At 42.1% G+C, this 18,092-nt stretch overlaps 1 protein-coding gene across 2 annotated transcripts in view; it reads left to right on the forward strand.

The window, feature by feature from the left end:
• The window catches only part of ARID4A (AT-rich interaction domain 4A), a 40,093-nt gene that overhangs the window by 1,770 nt on the left and 20,231 nt on the right, over window positions 1-18,092 (forward strand). For both annotated transcript variants that reach the window (XM_072115772.1, XM_072115770.1), the window contains exons 2-11: window positions 76-132; window positions 3,473-3,583; window positions 4,341-4,406; window positions 6,781-6,871; window positions 7,726-7,805; window positions 7,886-7,980; window positions 9,501-9,630; window positions 12,176-12,255; window positions 15,260-15,333; window positions 16,160-16,320. In XM_072115772.1, coding sequence (XP_071971873.1) covers window positions 127-132; window positions 3,473-3,583; window positions 4,341-4,406; window positions 6,781-6,871; window positions 7,726-7,805; window positions 7,886-7,980; window positions 9,501-9,630; window positions 12,176-12,255; window positions 15,260-15,333; window positions 16,160-16,320 — 894 coding nt within the window. In that variant the 5' untranslated portion in view covers window positions 76-126. The remainder of the gene's footprint in view (window positions 1-75; window positions 133-3,472; window positions 3,584-4,340; window positions 4,407-6,780; window positions 6,872-7,725; window positions 7,806-7,885; window positions 7,981-9,500; window positions 9,631-12,175; window positions 12,256-15,259; window positions 15,334-16,159; window positions 16,321-18,092) is intronic.

Consider the following 18,092-nt stretch of genomic DNA (forward strand, 5'->3'; position numbering starts at 1 on the left):
AGGCCAACCTGAGTGGTCACTACTCTATGGAATATATTATGATGTAACATGTCTGTCTCGTCTTCTTCCTTGCAGTTGTAGTGAAGACAAATCTTCGAGCTGGAATCCCTCAAATAACCTTGGACGATGAAGGTAAGACCTTAATACCTCCAGCAGGTGAGGATAGCGGTGCCATGGCTGCCCGTCACTGGTCATACATGTAGCTGCACCCTCAGTGTATGTAACACGTGTGCATGCTGTACGTCTGTAGTAGAGTGCGGTGCTGCCTGATGTCTCTAGTCTTATTACACGCAGAGCCTTATCACAGTGCAATAAAGAGAGAGGTGACCGGCTCGGCACTGCTTCATCTGCCCATACTTTGTTCACAGAGAGCGCCGTAGGGTTTAGGCAGTGTTTACTTTGGCACTTCATCTCTTCAGAGCCGGCTATGACGCTCACTGTCACTAGCTTTAGACGTGTCAGTTTGTACTGCTTCTTTCTTGTGGTTCTGCTCTAGCATATGCTGCCTGCTTAGTTACTATACTCCCTGAGGAACTTTCCCTGGCGTTTGCCTCCTTTTATCAGTTTTGTGCTTGTCTGTTTGCTTAGGGCTTTATATGCAAGTCAGATGCATCCTGTGAGTTTTACTATGTAGGGCAAAGCAATGAGCTCCCCCGCACGTGCCCTGAGTCTAGGGGCAGCATCTTGAGAGATATTGATCACAAGGCTTGGAGGAAGTTCTGTATTAATCCCGTGCACATGGTCTGGCCTTATAAGTTGCAAAGCTGGGGCTCTTCTGATAATTTGTGCCCCTTTTAAATTTTACTTTCAGCCGTTATGTCCCTTTAATACCGGGGCATGTCGTCTATTCATATCATGTTTGGCATTTCCCTTTTGTGACTTGTGTGTAGATAATTATTGTAACACGCGGAGTGCTTTTCACGGTATCAAAGTTGATTTGGGTTATTCAGTACTGGCAAAAGATGTGTAGTGGGGAACGTAGGGTTAAAGGGAGGTGCACTCTCTTACCAAGATGGCGATACACCTTGGTAATCGAGTGTGCATGTGTTCTCACCGGGGAGAGGGGAATAAGCTGCTGCTAATATTCCAGGAGGCCGCGATTCGGTCATGTTTTTGTTGTGTTTTGCAACATGGTGCAAACACATTGGGAAAAACGCACGCTCTTATAGGATGCGGCTTTCCTCGACGCGTTATAAAACGCAGCAGAAAAAATGCCCACGTCTGAACATGTTGTTGTTGTCCTCCATTTATGCTCAATATCTGCCATCAGGGGATGGTTGGGGCACCCCATATACATTAGTTGGTTCAGCTGAAGGTTCTCTAATATGTATGGTCACTGATCGTACCATATAACATAGTATAGTCTTTGCTCTCTATATCTTTACTGTGAAATCTCCCTCGAAAGAATTCCAGCGGTCCTACTCATTTCATTAGAAGTATATGGGGACAGACTGCGAGGGAGAGCGGCCCTGGTGTCATGATGCAACGACCGATTCACATACACTTTGGACGTGACTGTGACATTTATTGTCAGCTACACAGTTTTGTCATCTTTCCTCCAAGCGCAGTGCAGTGGAGGAAGGTCTATGTAGAACATCTGAATGGGAAATATTTGTGTTTTGTATAAAACAATCCTGATGTGGAACAATATAAATTGTAAATAACTGAGAACTAAATCTTGACAATATACACTAGATAAACATTGGAAGAAACTGCTTATTAATCTTATTTACATTGAGATGTTTGCGATCCCCGTTGAGGGCAGATGTCTGGGATAAGAATGGTGGGTAACATTGAATTTGAGCTCTTATTGAGAACACTTGCTATCTGAGAGCACACGTGTATGGGGGATCAGAAGAAATGGCTGCCCACAAGATGAGATTTCTCACTTTTTTTTTTTCTCCCATCTCCACCTTGTACTTGTACGCTCAGCTGAGCTTTGTGTGCAAGTGTATTGCAATGGGGAGAGGAGAATAAGCTGCGACTGGAGACCTGTAGCAGAGTTTAGAGGATTGAGAATATCGATCCGCTTCCATAAGACAGGGCTCCTACACACATAATCCAACCAGGTCCAGGCAATTCTGAATCATGCATATGGCCAGCAGAGGTCTGTATTGTGTGTGTGTGTGTGTTAAAGATTATATATATATCTATCTATATATCTAACACACACATAGCATACAATACAGACCTCTGATGCGTGATTCGGAATAGTCTGGACCTGTTTGGATTGTGTATGTAAGAGCCCTCCCTTATGAAAGCTGATATTCTGAATCCTATATCTATATCCGGCCATCAACAGCCTCCCAGTGACCTCAGCACTCGATGAACAACTTTCTAAAACAGATCAATGTCTGTCTGTTTGCTGGTGTCGCCTATTTTCTGCCCCAGTAATATAACTGCAACATTGACATGTATATATCATATAGGTACTGGTAAAAAAAATTCATGGGACTGAAAATCTGTATTGGGAGCCACTGTTGCGAACGAGATGACATGCGACAAATCTGACCCTGTTATCATTTTACATGCTCTTGTTAAACACCTCTGTGAAGGTAGCATTGCATATAGTATACCCCCTGATGTATCATTTACCTTCCCAATGTGGGCACGATTGAAGCTGCTTTCTGTTTTCAATATTGCATTACATTAAGCAATTATTGATTCAATAATATTATGCACTAACAGTAAATTTTGTGACGTGGCATGCAGATTGCAAAGTTGCATTGTGACATAGTTACCAAAACTCCAGCAGATTTGTTTTTATTGTATACGGTTGCATATTACTTTTCCAGCATGGCTTATGTTGCACACATTTGTCAATTTGCATGCAACAGAATTGCAGGTCCGCCTGCAGATCTTTCTGAAATAGTCTTGACATGCAAGTTTCAGATAAATCGCACAAATCTTTGGTCACATGTTACGCAACTGTATTTGTTGTGAAGCCTTAGAGTAATGTGTGGGTTGATTCTGCAGCAGAGTATGGGATAAACCTAGACATGGGTGCCCTGAAGCCCTCTCTTCAGGTTCTGCCTCAGGTTAAGTGGCAGATCTGATTGACATCTTCATAATAATAGATATGCTGCAGATTTATATGATTGCTAAGTGATCTAAAGATAAAAACAGATGAATGACTATAAAGATTTATACAGATTTGTGAAATAGTCAGCATTTTCTTTCCACTACAGCTGAATGTGCCCTTGGGGTTACATGCTCAATGGTGTGAATGAATTTTTAGTTTAAGGAATTTCTGCAAACTTTTTAAGTGTCTAATAATTTTTAGCTGCAGTACAGAAATTCTCTGGTGCCATATGGCAAGTGACAATGGTGGTCACATTAGAATGAGCCACTTTTTATACTTCTCCAGCCCAGTAAATTATAAGTATGTATTATGTTTATTGTAAATTACTGTAATGGTTCTTGTTGTTGTGTGGATTGTAAGTTTGTTTCTGCATTCTTTTTGTCTCTTTAGGCAGCGGATGAGCCTGCCTACCTAACAGTGGGGACAGATGTCAGCGCTAAATACCGGGGTGCCTTCTGCGAGGCAAAGATTAAAACTGTTAAACGTTTGGTGAAAGTAAAGGTACGTGATCCAGTACAGCACTAGAAGAACGCGTCCATATTTATTGTAAGAGTACTAGCAGCAAGCCCAAATCCAAAAGGCAGGTATTCCTGCTACAGACATGGGACTCACATACATTATGAAATAGAAATAACTCTGCTGGTTCTCTGTTTACCAGGGAACTTGATGATTTGATGTCTGCAGTGATGTTGCATGAGAACAGAGACCAGTCATTTCCTTCTAAAGTGACATTTAATTCTTAAAGGGATATTCCCGCAGGATTTGCCTGAAGTGTCAGACAAGGATCCCATCTCTGGGACCTCCGCACACCTCTTCCGACTCCTGCCTTGCCTGGTGGTATGACCACAAGTAGTTGCATCCAGGTGATTGTTAACTTGTATTGGATTTACCACTTCTTCATTCTCCACCTGCAGCGGCCGGTGGTCAACTTACCAGGCTCGATAGATTGTGTGTTTTGTCCTTATAACAGTCATCTTCTAATTCTCTTGTTAATGCAGTCTCTGCATCATCATATCAGGTTTATTATCAGCCCTTTCCATATAAAGTCTATATAAACCAGAACATCTTGTCATCGACTTGGTTCAGAAATGCCAGCGGTGTATTCCCTGTGACCTACCTCTTCACGCCTGTGCCAGTTGCTCGATAATTGGATTTCCAAACCTCTAATTGATTTACTCTTCTGCTTCCCTCCACGAGGTGCTGTGTTTTACTGTGCCGGCACTAGAAAATAGTTATCTGATTGTGGCTTCATTTACAGGTCACTCTGAAACAAGACAGCTCTACACAACTGGTGCAGGATGACCAAGTTAAAGGGCCACTAAGGGTAGGTGTATCTCATCCTCTGTGTTATGTAAAATATATATTCACATGTTCTTTTAGCGTTTTAACAGAAGGTTGTCTCCCGAAGAAAATCCTGGTTCGTTTGACTGGTGCAAATAAATGTCACAAAGGGTGAAGGAAGTGCCCCCTCTAGATGTTTGACTTAAAGGGGTTGTCCAGTGACATTGGATAGTGGCCAACTTGCTGTTTGGTGGAGGTCTCAGTGACGTTGTACCCAGACTAATGTTCCATTGAGGGTAATTGGGGCGGCAGCATACATGTGCAACTGGCTGCTCCATTCTTTCAGGTTGCAACTGGCTGCTCCGTTCTTTCAGGTTGCAACTGGCTGCTCCGTTCTTTCAGGTTGCAAGTGGGGGTACAAGAAATCTCCTTTCTCGTGGTTTGTGGGGTTCCATCACTGTGAACCACCCAAGGATCCTGTGGATAGGGGCTAACTTGTTATTGAACAACGCTTTTAAAACTATGGCTCAGAGCAGTAATACCACTAGATTCTCTCAATCTATTAATGTGATTTTCCTCTGATTAAAAACTAACACTCGCCATTGTGGTGGTCATTAAATAACATGTCCATAATTCCAGTGTCAGACAAACTTTGTAGTTGGTATTCTCCAATATGGAGTTATCCCAAATTAATTGGCTGATGTGTGTGCATGGCGGAGAAGTTCATTGTCACCTGCTTAATGCTTGGGATTGACGTGGAGCATATTTTCATGTGTCTAATGTATCTGGGGGTTTGGCTGATATTGAGAGAGATGTTGAATTATCGTATGAATAGAATGTCCTCTGTTTCCTCGATACAATTAGTTATATACGCATAATTTTTAGATGGGTTCAGGTTTTGAAGTTTTCCTTCAAAATGGTTATTGCAAGAAATCTCTTGTGTAAATGAACATAGTATTTTATGGTGTGTTTTTGGATCTGGTCTTGGTGTGGCAGGTAAGGTCTCAGATCTGGATGCTTACAATCTGCTGACGCTCACTGCTCCTGCAGCCCCAGCTTTCCTTTACATTTAGAGGATGCGATGATGTCTCATTATACCGTAGTATGTTCTGGGCACTGGGGAAAAGAGCTGGAGGTGGATGGGGAAGACTGCAAGGTCAGCTGTAATCATGACTGTTTGAGAGTGGAAGGTTTCTGCAGCCACCAGAGAGAATAACCCCCAGTATTATCTTCTCCTGCAAACTTAGGAATAATTTGGATGAATGTTTTTAGTGTAAAGATGGAGAAAATAAGGGGTTAAGTCTTGCCATATTGTTGTCTGCAGGTGGAGCTGGGACGACTCAAGGCCAGATTCTTTCAGCACAAAGCGACCTGTGCTGTAGTCAGCTTTTTGCAGGTTTACTGCCACAAAAAGAAAATTCTGCGATGGAAAGTCAGCAGCTTGTCCATTCCTGCTTCTTCTACTATCTCTGAGGACAAGCAGTAGCGTTAGGCCAAGTTCACACCATCATTCGTTAGGTTCCAGTACACATTCCGTAACAGTGGAAAAATTGGTGTAGAGTTCCATTTTTTTTTTTTTTTACTCCATAATTGTTACTGGGCGGCTCTATGTGGTAACCAAAAACATTCACTTTTTTTATTGCCGTTACGTTCTTAAATAGAGAGTGTAACGTAAAACCTAGATGTGGTGTGAACTCTGCCTAAGTAGTGCACTACATGTCATAGGACTTGACATAGGATGTGTTTCATTTTTCTTTCTTTGATATAAATATTTTTAATTAAATTAAAAGCTACTTTGAAACCAGTCTGCTTTTTTTTTTCTTTTTTTTTTTTTCCCTCTGCTCAGTGGTTAAAAAACATGGCTGCTTTCTACCACAAACACTGCCAGACCTGACCGTGCTTAGCGTGTGGTGTTACAACTAAGCTCTCTTCATCTCTGTATAGCTGAGCTGCCATACCAGCACAATCCATGGTCAGCTGTGGCGCTGTATTTGGAAGAAAGCTGCTATAGTTTAAAACTTTTGGACAAGCAAAAGTTCTGATGTATTTTTCCAGAAAGAATAATGCAGCAAACTATGCTATCCTCACCATCAGAAACATCAGAACTCTAACAGAAATAGAACCGAGCCATCGTTGTTAGGCCCCATGATCACAAACCACAAAAGTCTGTGGCACGCGGTGGTGGTATGATAAGCAAGCGCTGTCTCACCGCACCCGTGACCATGCAAACAAAAATGTAGAACATGTTCTATATTATGGCGCTGGACACCAGCCTCCATATGTAGAGGGGAGGGATGAGGAGCAATCGTCCCTCCTCTCCCCTGCACCTAGGTGTAAGCTTGCCTTAAAGACCAATGAATGCCAAGCTTTAGTATAAATTTGTGCATCCTGTAACCTTTACTATTGGTGTCTTGTAGGTTGGCGCCACTGTTGAAATGAAAGCACCTGATGGATCTCTCCAGGAAGCAGTTATTAGTAAGCTGACTGATGCGAGTTGGTATACTGTGGGTGAGTATAAGCTTACATTGCATATTCAATAGCATAAATACAACTGAGTTAGTCTATAGATTTGTTATTAGGAGTAGAGGGGATTAAATAGACAAATATGAGCAGTTGTCTTACTATGAAGCCAGAAAGACGGGCTGATCTGCGAAAATATAAGCTGATGGTTAAGTAATGACTTAAGGAACAGTTCATGAATTACACAGAGAAAGTTGGCTGCAATGGGCTGTGATCTTTCTCTGGATATTGCTCGCAGCTAGCAACACGCACAACTAGGAAGTAAAACTTTTCATGCTTTTCACCAGGTCTTCCTAGCGGCTCTAGAAGCAGCTTGTTTTGCTGGTGAAATCGCAGCCAGTTGAGTGTTTCTTCCTACAGTTGCTGCTGCATGGGAAGCATACATCTTATATGTAGGTAATTTGCATGTATTGACATGTGAGTGGTTTCTTCTTCTGGATCAGAGTGGCCAGTGGTGCTGCTCTGACATCCATATGCCCAAATAGGAAAAAATTACCAATGGTTATAATTTTGGCACAGCCCTGAGGTCCAAAGTGTGTGGTGGCCATACTCCTGTTAACACCCTGTATTCAATCTGACCATAGAAGATGTGACTTTGCTTTACAGAAGGTGGCAGTGGACTCCTTGCAATGACTTGTGGACTCCATTATGTAGCATTACCTTGCACAAGTTATTACTACACAAGGTGATCACTTTGGGGTTTTGTGTAAAAATAGCAAGGAAGTCACTGTATGAACCGTGTTACTTTCCACATCTTGTTCACTTTACATTGTAGCACTGCCGTTTACTCCATCTTGAGTGATCTGCTTTTTATGGGTTATGTATGGCTTTTCCTCTTCTAGTCTTTGACGATGGTGATGAAAGGACTCTAAGACGGACGTCCCTGTGTTTGAAAGGGGAAAGGCACTTTGCTGAGAGTGAGGTAAATCTAATGAAGGTTTCTCAGTAGATTCATATATGTTTATTGTTCTCCGTTTAATAACATGTTCTTGTTTCTTGCAGACTTTGGACCAACTTCCACTAACCAATCCAGAGCATTTTGGCACTCCCGTCATTGGGAAAAAATCCAACCGGGGAAGGAGGTCGTCCCTTCCAATGTAAGCATCAAGCAAATCTCCCCTCTGTGTATCTCATATATCCCTGATCCGTTTTACTTGAGGAAGCCATGTATAATGGAAACCTTTTTTTTTTTTTTTTTTTTTTTTTTTTTCCCACTCTTTGCTGGATTATAATATGGTGGCGGAATGATCATAATATGAGCCTTTAAAATATTTACTCCTTTTTCTCTGAAAGCCTGGGAAATTCCAGTCCAGCGACCTGTTTACTGGAGTGGCAGCCACTCTTCAATTATAATGTTACCATAGAGATTACTCCCTTGTCTACAAAAGCATAAATATAGAGCACCGCTGGGTGAGACGGAATTTGTGCTAAATGACATCTGTGACTTTATGCACAATGGCTTTTGTTTCAAGACACTTTTGAGTTTTTCTACAATATGACATCAACAATAAATCACTGGTAGTTCTGTATGGACCATCTAGGCCAGTGATGGCAAACCTTTTAGAGGTCGAGTGCCCAAACTACATCAAAGACCCGCTTATTTATCACAAAGTGCCAACACAGAAATTTTAATTTGTGATTTATACTCCCTTCTCTGTCACAGTTTTCATTAATACCAGCACCCTGAGGACACCAATAAAGCAGATAATAGTCCCAGGTAGAGCTGTCACTTTAAAATAGCTCTGTGCACACCAAGTCCTGGGCTGTCTGGGACTGCAGGAAGATACCTGAAGTCCTCTCTGGTGGTGGTCTCAGTGCCCACAGAAAGGGCTCCGAGTGCCACCTCTGGCACCAGTGCCATAGGTTAGCCATCACTGATCTAGGCCGTCTTCACTTGTTTCATAAGTATTTCTGATATCTGCATTAGATGCCCTAATATTCTGCCTCTAGTAATACACTGGTGATTCCAGAAATTCCAAAGAAATGATCTGTGGCACAGAGCAAAATTGGAAAATGTCTCTAATCCACATTTCTGCCTCATAGGCTCTCGCTAGTACATGTTGAAATGTTCTATGCAAAATTCAACATCTCCTTAAAGGCGTTCTACCAACTATTAAAGTTATCTCCTATCCACAGATACGGACACTCAAAATCGCTCAAGAAATAAACTTTATTGTGGCAGAACCTGAAGGGCTCTGGGGTCTGTAGCTGTTTGTTAAGCCTCGAGCCCCTCACAGGCTGATTTGCATAATTTTTAAAGCCTTTTTTTTTTTTGTCTAACGTGTGGAATGCTTCTTCTAAAAAGGTGATTTCAATTGAGCTATAGAGTGTCTGGATAGAATATTTGTATAGGATTATCTGAGATTCACAGAATGGTTGATTACTTTGCACCGAATGGACACAACTGATCAGGAAGTGATGGTATCATTTACCAATGTTCCTGTGTTAGAAACACTACTTCTGTTGTTCGTATTTTTATTTTCTACTTATGGTTTAATGGGTTATCTAATTTCATTAGAGTACTCAAAATATTTCTACCTGGAGAGGGTCTTCTAGTTATAAAAGATCAGGTACTGCCTAGACCTAACTCCTGTCTTCCACCATATTTCTTTAATAGGACAGAAGACGAGAAAGAAGAAAGTAGCAGTGAAGAGGAGGATGACGACGTGAAACGGATTGGGGATGAATTATTGGGAAAAGTTGTGAATGTGAACTGCAGCTCTACTAAACAATGCTATACGGCTGTGGTGAGTGCATTTATAATGGTATTGAGCACTGTCAGTGCAGTGTTTAATTAAATCTGTATGAGACATGAATGTAGGATGCTGTAGATTTCCTTGGACACACTGGGCTCCTCACTCGGGATCAGGCTTTTTGGGTAAGGGTCTCTTGGCTATATAGACGTATATAGATATGAATCTGTTATTGAAACTTTCCAGCTGTTCACAACTGTTCAGTGTTCACATGAATTTGACGAAGTGTCTGTAGCGCTTTTCATAGTGTGGACTTCCATTGGGAGAAATGAATGTATAAGCGAAAGTTTACCAAGATAAATGTACTTAAAAAAAACCTTGTCTAAAACATTTTCCAATTGCTAGAGACATGTTTACTCCTAACTAGACATGGGGAGGGTATTGAAGGAGGAGGAAAGGGCTGACTAGAAACAAAGCAACGTGCACCAATCTGTTGTTGCCAACCAAGACAACTAGTTGATATGGTTAGATGGGATACACCAAATGTATCATGCTTCCTGAGCCACAAATAAAGGGCACCTTTTCACTGCTTCTGCCAAGTAAACGCTGTACAAATTTAGCAGAGAGGACGGACAAATACATGCCAGGAAACAGTGTGTTGGTATATTTGTTACATAAAATCGGGGGTTGTGGCAGTGAAGTAAGGGATGTCATTACCCTTGGCCTCCATCTCTCTAAAATCAACTCTAATGTTGCTAGTAAGAATGGGGGGGGTGTTACCAGAGTCCCTCCTTGCAGCAGATTCTCAGGGAATTACTGTGCTAGATCCCCACCCCCCAACTGTGTGCTGACACTTCCTCTTGTGATCTGTTATAACGCATAATTTTAAAAGGTGATTTTAGGAAGGAAGGAGGACAGTGGACAGTTATCATGATGGACTTTGATGGTAGATTTCTTTAATATTGATGGCCTCTTAGAGGGTTTGACTCCCATAGCTCTCTCAGGGATATGATGTATGTAGTTTTTTTCTATTTTGCATCCAGATAAATGTTTGGGGGTATCAGAAATCCCAACCCTCACATAATTAAGAAAAAAATCTCAAAAGTTTGTTTCCTTTTGGCTTGCCCTTTTTGTTTTTTTTTTTTTTTTTTTTTTTTTTTACTTTTGCGTTTGTTACTTCTAGTTGCTGGTGGCTGCAAGCAAGAGCTAATAATGGTATTGACTAATGTAGTAAATGGAAGGCCCTGCAAACAATGGCGTCCTGGCAAATACAAGCTCATATAATGCACTGCACCTGCGGATGGTGTTACAGCTCCGTTTTCATGTGCGCCACAACATCCACACGCAGCTTTGCCAGGGGTAGAAGGGGGTCAAGTATCTCATGTATGGGGTTTCTGAGATATATTGGTATCTGATCCGTTATGTGATGTGCTGATGACTGTGTCTCACAACTTGTACACTTCAGGCCAGTTTCACCTGAGGCTTTTTCTATGGGAAACAATCGGGTGCATGTACACTCACATCTGCTGGACAGAACTGCGACGCAGCATAGTGACCTCCCAAATGTCCACAGTGCCACTGAAGCTTCGTGTAAGATCACTGGCTGGTGCAGAGCTGACCTTATTTTCCCATTTTTCTGGCACACAACAATGGACACATGACCAGGTCCTGTGGAAGCTGTGGTATTCTGAGAAGGTCAATGATACGTCTGGTCACTATCAGTCCTGTAAAAGCCTACATTGTAATCTGCTCTTTTGTAACCTATCCCTGACTCTCTGTGGAAACCGCAGTCTCTCTGTAACATCTGTTCATTGCCTCTTTAAAAGTTGGCTTGGCACCCGTCCACCGGCAGCCCTGTCTTAGCAGTTTAGTACAGCCATACATAGCTGGCATTCTGTCTGGGCTGCGTTGCTTTCTTTTGTCGGGAATTCCTGTATATAGAAAAAGCCTATTTATCAAGGTTGGGTTGGAAACGCAAGCCGGTTGCAGCACGGCTGACATATTACTCTGTTTCGGCTGTGGACAGAAATTCTGTTGTCTGCAGTAGAAATGGAGCAGAGAATGAAACTGTTGCACATAAGTTTGGGATTTTTTTAGGCTTCTTAGTTGGGTCAGCAATATCCTTCCTACTCCCAAAGGAAAAAAAAATTCATTATACTAGGAAAGTTAACCTCCCAATTCATGTGATATGGTGGATGGCCAGACACTTGTCAGCCACTCCCAACTCCCTAATATTATGCACCCTCTCCAAGGTACAAAGGTACAGAAGAGTCGCGCAGTAGAATTTACACCACATCTATACAGAGATGCCCCATCTGCTGAGAGTCTGGAGAGGGGTACACATTAGGCCAAAGTTGTGGATATTTAAGCAGTAATAGGGTCAGGGTTGCAAATTTGCATGAAGTTGTCTTGACCCCAGATGTTGATCACGGAACCGGTGACGTGACTAAATGATACATTGCCACATCTCCAGTTGATCTTTAGGACTGTTTTTGTTCACTCAAAAAAGTATGACCGGTCACCGCAAAGTGCACAACATGAACGTGATCGGTAAATTTTGTTACGTTGATACTAAAGTGTTAATGTTTTTCCTTTTCAGGTTGTTTCTCCTAGTTGCAGTGATGATACATCAGTGAAGAAAGACCAATGCTTGGTTCGATCCTTTGCGGATGCAAAATTGTAAGTGTTTGCGACAATTAAATTTTAGAACGTCGTTCTTCTCTATTGGACACAATCCCTTGTCCTGTGCTCACCGTGTCACACCTGTAGTCAGTGTGGAGTTGCAGTTCATTACTACATGTATTCGAGTAGATTTGTTTTGTTGTTTTGTTTTTTTTGCTACACAGCCATTTTTTATTTTGTGTAGATGAAGGACAGCCTCTGTGTGGAAACATTGCGTACATAAATTGGATCTTGTTTGATCAGCATGCATCAGTCTCGCCTAGCGCGCACAGGGGCACATCTGTCACACACTAAGCCAGCTTTTAAAGCCTCCACTGATAAACTTGGTGGCAGTGCTGTGCCAGCGGGCCAGTTCTACACCAGGCCCATGTTTTGTGCCTGAAAGGCTTGTGCACAGGCTGTCAGCTGTGGCCCTTTCACACCCCACACGTCCACTTGGTTTTGAAGTGGCATAAGGAGGGAAATAGGTGCAACTCTTGACCATGTTCTAGGAATTGTACCTATACAAGGGCTAGTACTCTAGATTTTAAGTGTACAAGCTCTGATAAATTTAGGGGATAAGTTAGGGGAGATTTATCATGTGCTGGCATATGATTAAGCAACGCCCTTCTTGTGCCGCCGGATACATCAGGAGACTCTGACTACTAATATATCCAGAGACGCAGCCGCGCTGGTGCATAAATCTACCAGACCCTGACTGGTGTATATTTGCACTGACCCTCACCAGTTTCCCATCCTGCTAAAATTGCTGAGCATAGCGCAGCCTGGCACTCGCTTAAAGAGGACCTGTCACCTCAATTTTCGTCACCAGGAGCTGCTTACTAAAGTAAGCAGCTCCTAGTGCTTGATCAAACGCCGCAGTGTTAGAGTGATAGCGTTACCGGAAACCTCCGGTAACGCAATCAAACACTGCGGCGGAGTACAATGTAATCATCGGACAGCTAGCAAAGCTGTCCGATGTATTCATGAAGGGGCGGTCCGAGGCGCTGCCTCTTCCCGGACTGCCCCGCTCGCTCCATAGGCCGGCAGTGGCTGCCACGCACTAGGCGGCAGTCAACGCCCCTAGCCACGCTCCAACCCCGCCCCCTCATGAATACGTCGGACAGCTTTGCGAGCTGTCCGACAATTACACTGTACCCCGCCACAGTGTTAGCGTTACCGGAAACCTTCAGCTATCTATCACTCTAACACTGGGGCGTTTGATTGAGCACTAGGAGCTGCTTACTTGGGGATAAATTGGGTGACAGGTCCTCTTTAAGTTAGGAATTCTGGAGATACTTGGTCGCTGTGCTCAGCAATTGGCAACATTCCTTTCTCCTAGTTTTCGTAGTTGGGGGTTCTAGCATTTGTATCCTCACTGATCACCTTGTAATGTCCTATGCTATGGAGCGGCGATAATATGCACACTTGGTACAATGCATAAAAGTAAGAGATGCTGCGCTGACTTCTTTTACGTATTTGTTTTTGTGTCACTTTAACCACTTTTATGGCTCTGTGAATGTATGCATCTAAATGAGAGCAATGCAAGTTTTGGTCATCTTGAAAGGATCTTCTTATCTTTCTGTAGCTGTATTAGTGGAATGCTGCCTCCTTGTGGTCAGATGTGGGTGTAGATATAAACTTACTGTATACCTCTTCTATGATCATCTTAAAGGGAAGCCTCTATCATAAAAGGGTATTTTATTATCTACTACTGTTTTAAAATCTGTTTTGAATTTTACAGATTTTATATTATTTTGGAAGTAATAGTCTATGTAAAAATTAAATGCAGAATATTGTAATTCTGTATTCAAAAAGAAAAAAAAACCCTGATACTCAATAACTTATGCCGTAGACACAATGCCAGCTCAGTAGTTCTCTGCAAGGGTGATGACAAAGGGCAGTGAAAGCAGTTTGTAAAAATGGACTTGCACATGAGAGATTTATCCGTACATTCAGATAATGTTTGTTAGATGTGATATGCATGGTTCTCATACACAAAATTGGCCCACCACCTAAAATGTACAAAAGCCTTCAAACTCTCCACCATCTGCCAATGTTGGGGGACAGAAGAATCGGCATTCAGCTGCCTGATTTTTTTTTTACGTTTTGTAAATGTGAAACTTGACAGCCGACATATTTAACCTATACCCTATACGTATGGTATGTAGGTCAAGTGGCCCCTTGATAAGCCTTTCATAAAAAAAAACAATTTGTGGCCCTAATTGCAGAGAAATATATACAAACCATAATTTGTGTGCACTATGTGTGTATCCATATGTTTTATGTTTTGATATGTTGATTTAAAGGAAATCATCCATAGAAATCCATGATAAACCAAAGGCACTTACTCATAGATCCAGGCAGACTGTGGTCTTGTATTTATCATGGCCTCCATCCTTCTAAAATTATGCTAATGCGCCTAAGAGCTACCATAGCCACTGTGATCTGCTTCTACCGTTGCATCCCCCCCCCCCCCTTCCTCTGCCTGATGTAATCTCACACAGTGGGAGGGGCATGTATTCCTGCACAGTATAACAGCCTGTGAAACTACAGCACAGAGAGGCTCTGTAAATGCCCTTCTGGGTCTTTGGCAGAATTATAAAAGTTGAATTTAGAAGGAAGGAGGCTATGGATAATACATATTAGAAAGACCTCAATGTATACAACACAAACTCTTCTATGCAGGCTTCTCAGCCTGCCTTTTCCCCTCGTTACCTTACTGCCCATATTTCACTTGGAGGAAAGGGAGGCCAAAAATTGAAAACCACTCTTTATTTGAGTGGGACGGGGAAACGTGGATCAGCAGGGCAATGAAATATGTTGCACAGAAGAGGAGTTGGGGCAGTTATGGCCTGACAAAGAGCAATAAATTGAGGGCTATGCTGCTGTCCATTCACATCCAGTTGGCAAGGAGTGCAGCTCCTTTCTCAGTACTGCTGGGGGCCTAGACGTATTTGTTCTTTTGTATTTATTTTTTTGGTAATTTGCTAAATGATATAATTTATTTTTCTCTTTTTAGCTATTCAGTGGCAAGGAAAGATCTAGAAGAGCTTGACATGAACGCATTGAAATCAGAGAGCCCTGCTAAGCCAGGTAAGTGGATAATTGTATGGATCGTCTTCTGCCCGCAGATGGGAACATCCGGGCTGATATATTAAACTGTTTGCAACAGAATTATGTTAGAATTTGCACCAAAACATGGTTTAAAATGTGTTGCGCCACATTTATCAAGGGGTTTAGACACTTGAATAGGTGCCAAAAATTATACAAATGCAGAAGGGTTTTAGTGGTGCAGTTTTCTGGAATAAACCAAGCTGACTTATAGGAGGAGCAAACTATGACTAGATGGACATATCATCCAGAATCGGACACTGTGATATTTCTGTGCCTCGGTATAAGACACTATTAGTCTTAGACTCTGTATTAGTCTTAGACTAATTTTGATAAATCTGTCCCACTGTCTGTATTATCTTTGCAGGGGAGTAATAAACTAAGGCTGGCGTCTATGAACGTGTTTGTTGGGAGAAAAGGAGCATAGTGGGTTAATGTTGATAGGGGCTTATTACAGTATGTGTAGCCATTAGAATATGATTGCATCTATAGTTACTGCATTTTCTCCTGTGACTTATAAGTTATCCTGTGGGGCTAGCTTGCTGGTCAGGGGGGTTCTGAGATACCTCTAGAACAGCTTTGGATAAAAGAGCAGTGGGGACGATTAAATCCCCCTGCTTCAGTTATTTGCACAGGTTGTCATGATGTCTTCAAAGACTGGTTTTACACTACAAATCTTGTAAAACTGTTGCAAAAGTGACGATTACTTGCTCAATGTAAGTAAACGCTCAGTTTATACAAGACTGATTTATCTTTGGTGTAGGGAAATAGTCTTATATATATTATATTTCTCGCCCCTTCCCTGCAGGCATAACAGAAGCCATTGCTTTCTTCAACTCCCGGACAGTACCCAGCAGTTGGAAAATGGACATAAGTGAAATATTGGAGTCTTCCAGCAGTGATGAAGAAGACGGGGATGCAGATGCCAGCGATGCTGAGCAGAACAAAGCGGAAGAGGAAGAAGCTGAGGTGAGTGTCTGTAGGACAGTGTCTGATGTGCTAAAACTCTTACTTGACCTATTATGGCTTAGTAGACCTGTTTTTCCATGTTACATACAGATGTGACCTGTATGTAATACAAGATGCAAAACAGTGTGCATCTTGTGTGTCATCCGTGGCTGAGCTCCACTCACATCCTGATGACAATTTAAAATGACTGCCCGGAATGCAAAAGGGAGTAGGAATAGAACTAGAGATGAGCGAACATGCTCGTCCGAGCTTGATGCTCGGTCGAGCATTAGGGTACTCGAGACGGCTCGTTGCTCGGACGAGTATTTCCCCTGCTCGAGATCGAGCATTTAATTAAAAAAACACAGTGAAGAACAATGAAGAATAGAATAAAAACAGTGAACACAGGATCATTTAAGATAAAAACACAGTGCAGAACACAGTGCAGAATAGATTACAGATGTTCGGCACATCTGCTTACTTGTCGGGAGATACGCGCGGAACGGCGCGAACAAAATAGCATGTGAAGAACAATATATATGTGTGAAGAACACATTGCAGATGTATTTAAACATCTGCAATGTGTTCTTCACACACATATATATTGTCTGGAGCACAGTTTTTGTGAGTGATGGGTGTCCTTGAAGGAGGATTCCAAGACCTCAAACACACATACTGTGGTTATGGTGAGACAAAATGTTTTGCATGTCTATCCACTTGTACTCTCCACTATGTTGCTGACTGTGTATTATGATGGGTTGAAAATGAAAGTTGGAAATACTTCCCATATACATTCCATCCTGGAACCCTGTTGTGGTGAAGCTGTGTTTAATAAAATCTAGTGTGTTTGGAAGGAGACCCTGCGTTGTAACACTCTGCCAATGACCAACCACTCGTTACGGACCATGCGTTTCGGGGCAGATCGCTCCTTTCTTCAGGTCCAGATGCTGTCCTGAGATTTGTTTATTAAAATATGGTGACGTTAAGCGGTGGCAACAAAACTCAGCACATCATAGATTTCATGGCTTCGTCATCTGTCATGATAGGATGATGCATGTGGAGGTCTTCAGATGTAAACTGTTTTGGAAGGGATTCTGAAAACATTCCTACCTCCATCTGCAAATTGTCTGGTCTATGTTTGGTGGTCTGATATTGAAGCTCTGCTCCATTGCAGTGAATGGAAGCTATAAAGCTAGACACAATCTGTAGGCAGGTGTGACCCTCTCTGGAAGAAAGCAGCCCAGTCTTTCTAATGCTGTACAGCTCCCTTCACACCTGATCCTGGATTATATGCCAGGGTTTAAGTTTCTTATGGTATCGGATTGAACACGTGTTTTATTTTGTGTGTGTGTGTGGCTAGCAGTCTGTTTCTTCTAATGGTACGTAACGTATCGCTAACCACTGGGGTGCATAGTGTCCTGCAATCACACCAGCGTGTGGAAAAATTCAATGAATGTCAAGTGGTTTTAATAACCTTTTACAGAGTTTGAAGTCCTACATAAAAATGCTGGAGGAAAAAGTCATGCGCAGGACGTGCAATGTCTTTTTATAAGCGACTATCACATCATTACTTGGTATAGATCACACTTTAATATCTGGCTGCAGCATTTATGACCAAATAAAGCAGAAAACTCTATGAAAGAAGCTGCACTCTGTTTTTGGCCTCCCCCATCTTTCTTTCTTCCATTCATAATTTAAAGGCGTTGTACCAAGCTTGGTTGTTATCCTCTATCCACAGGATGGGGATTTACAATCTTATCTGTGGTAGTCTGATTGCGGCAGGTTGAGTTTGT

The sequence above is a fragment of the Engystomops pustulosus genome, chromosome 7, assembly GCF_040894005.1.
Source record: "Engystomops pustulosus chromosome 7, aEngPut4.maternal, whole genome shotgun sequence".
Lineage (NCBI taxonomy): Eukaryota > Metazoa > Chordata > Amphibia > Anura > Leptodactylidae > Engystomops > Engystomops pustulosus.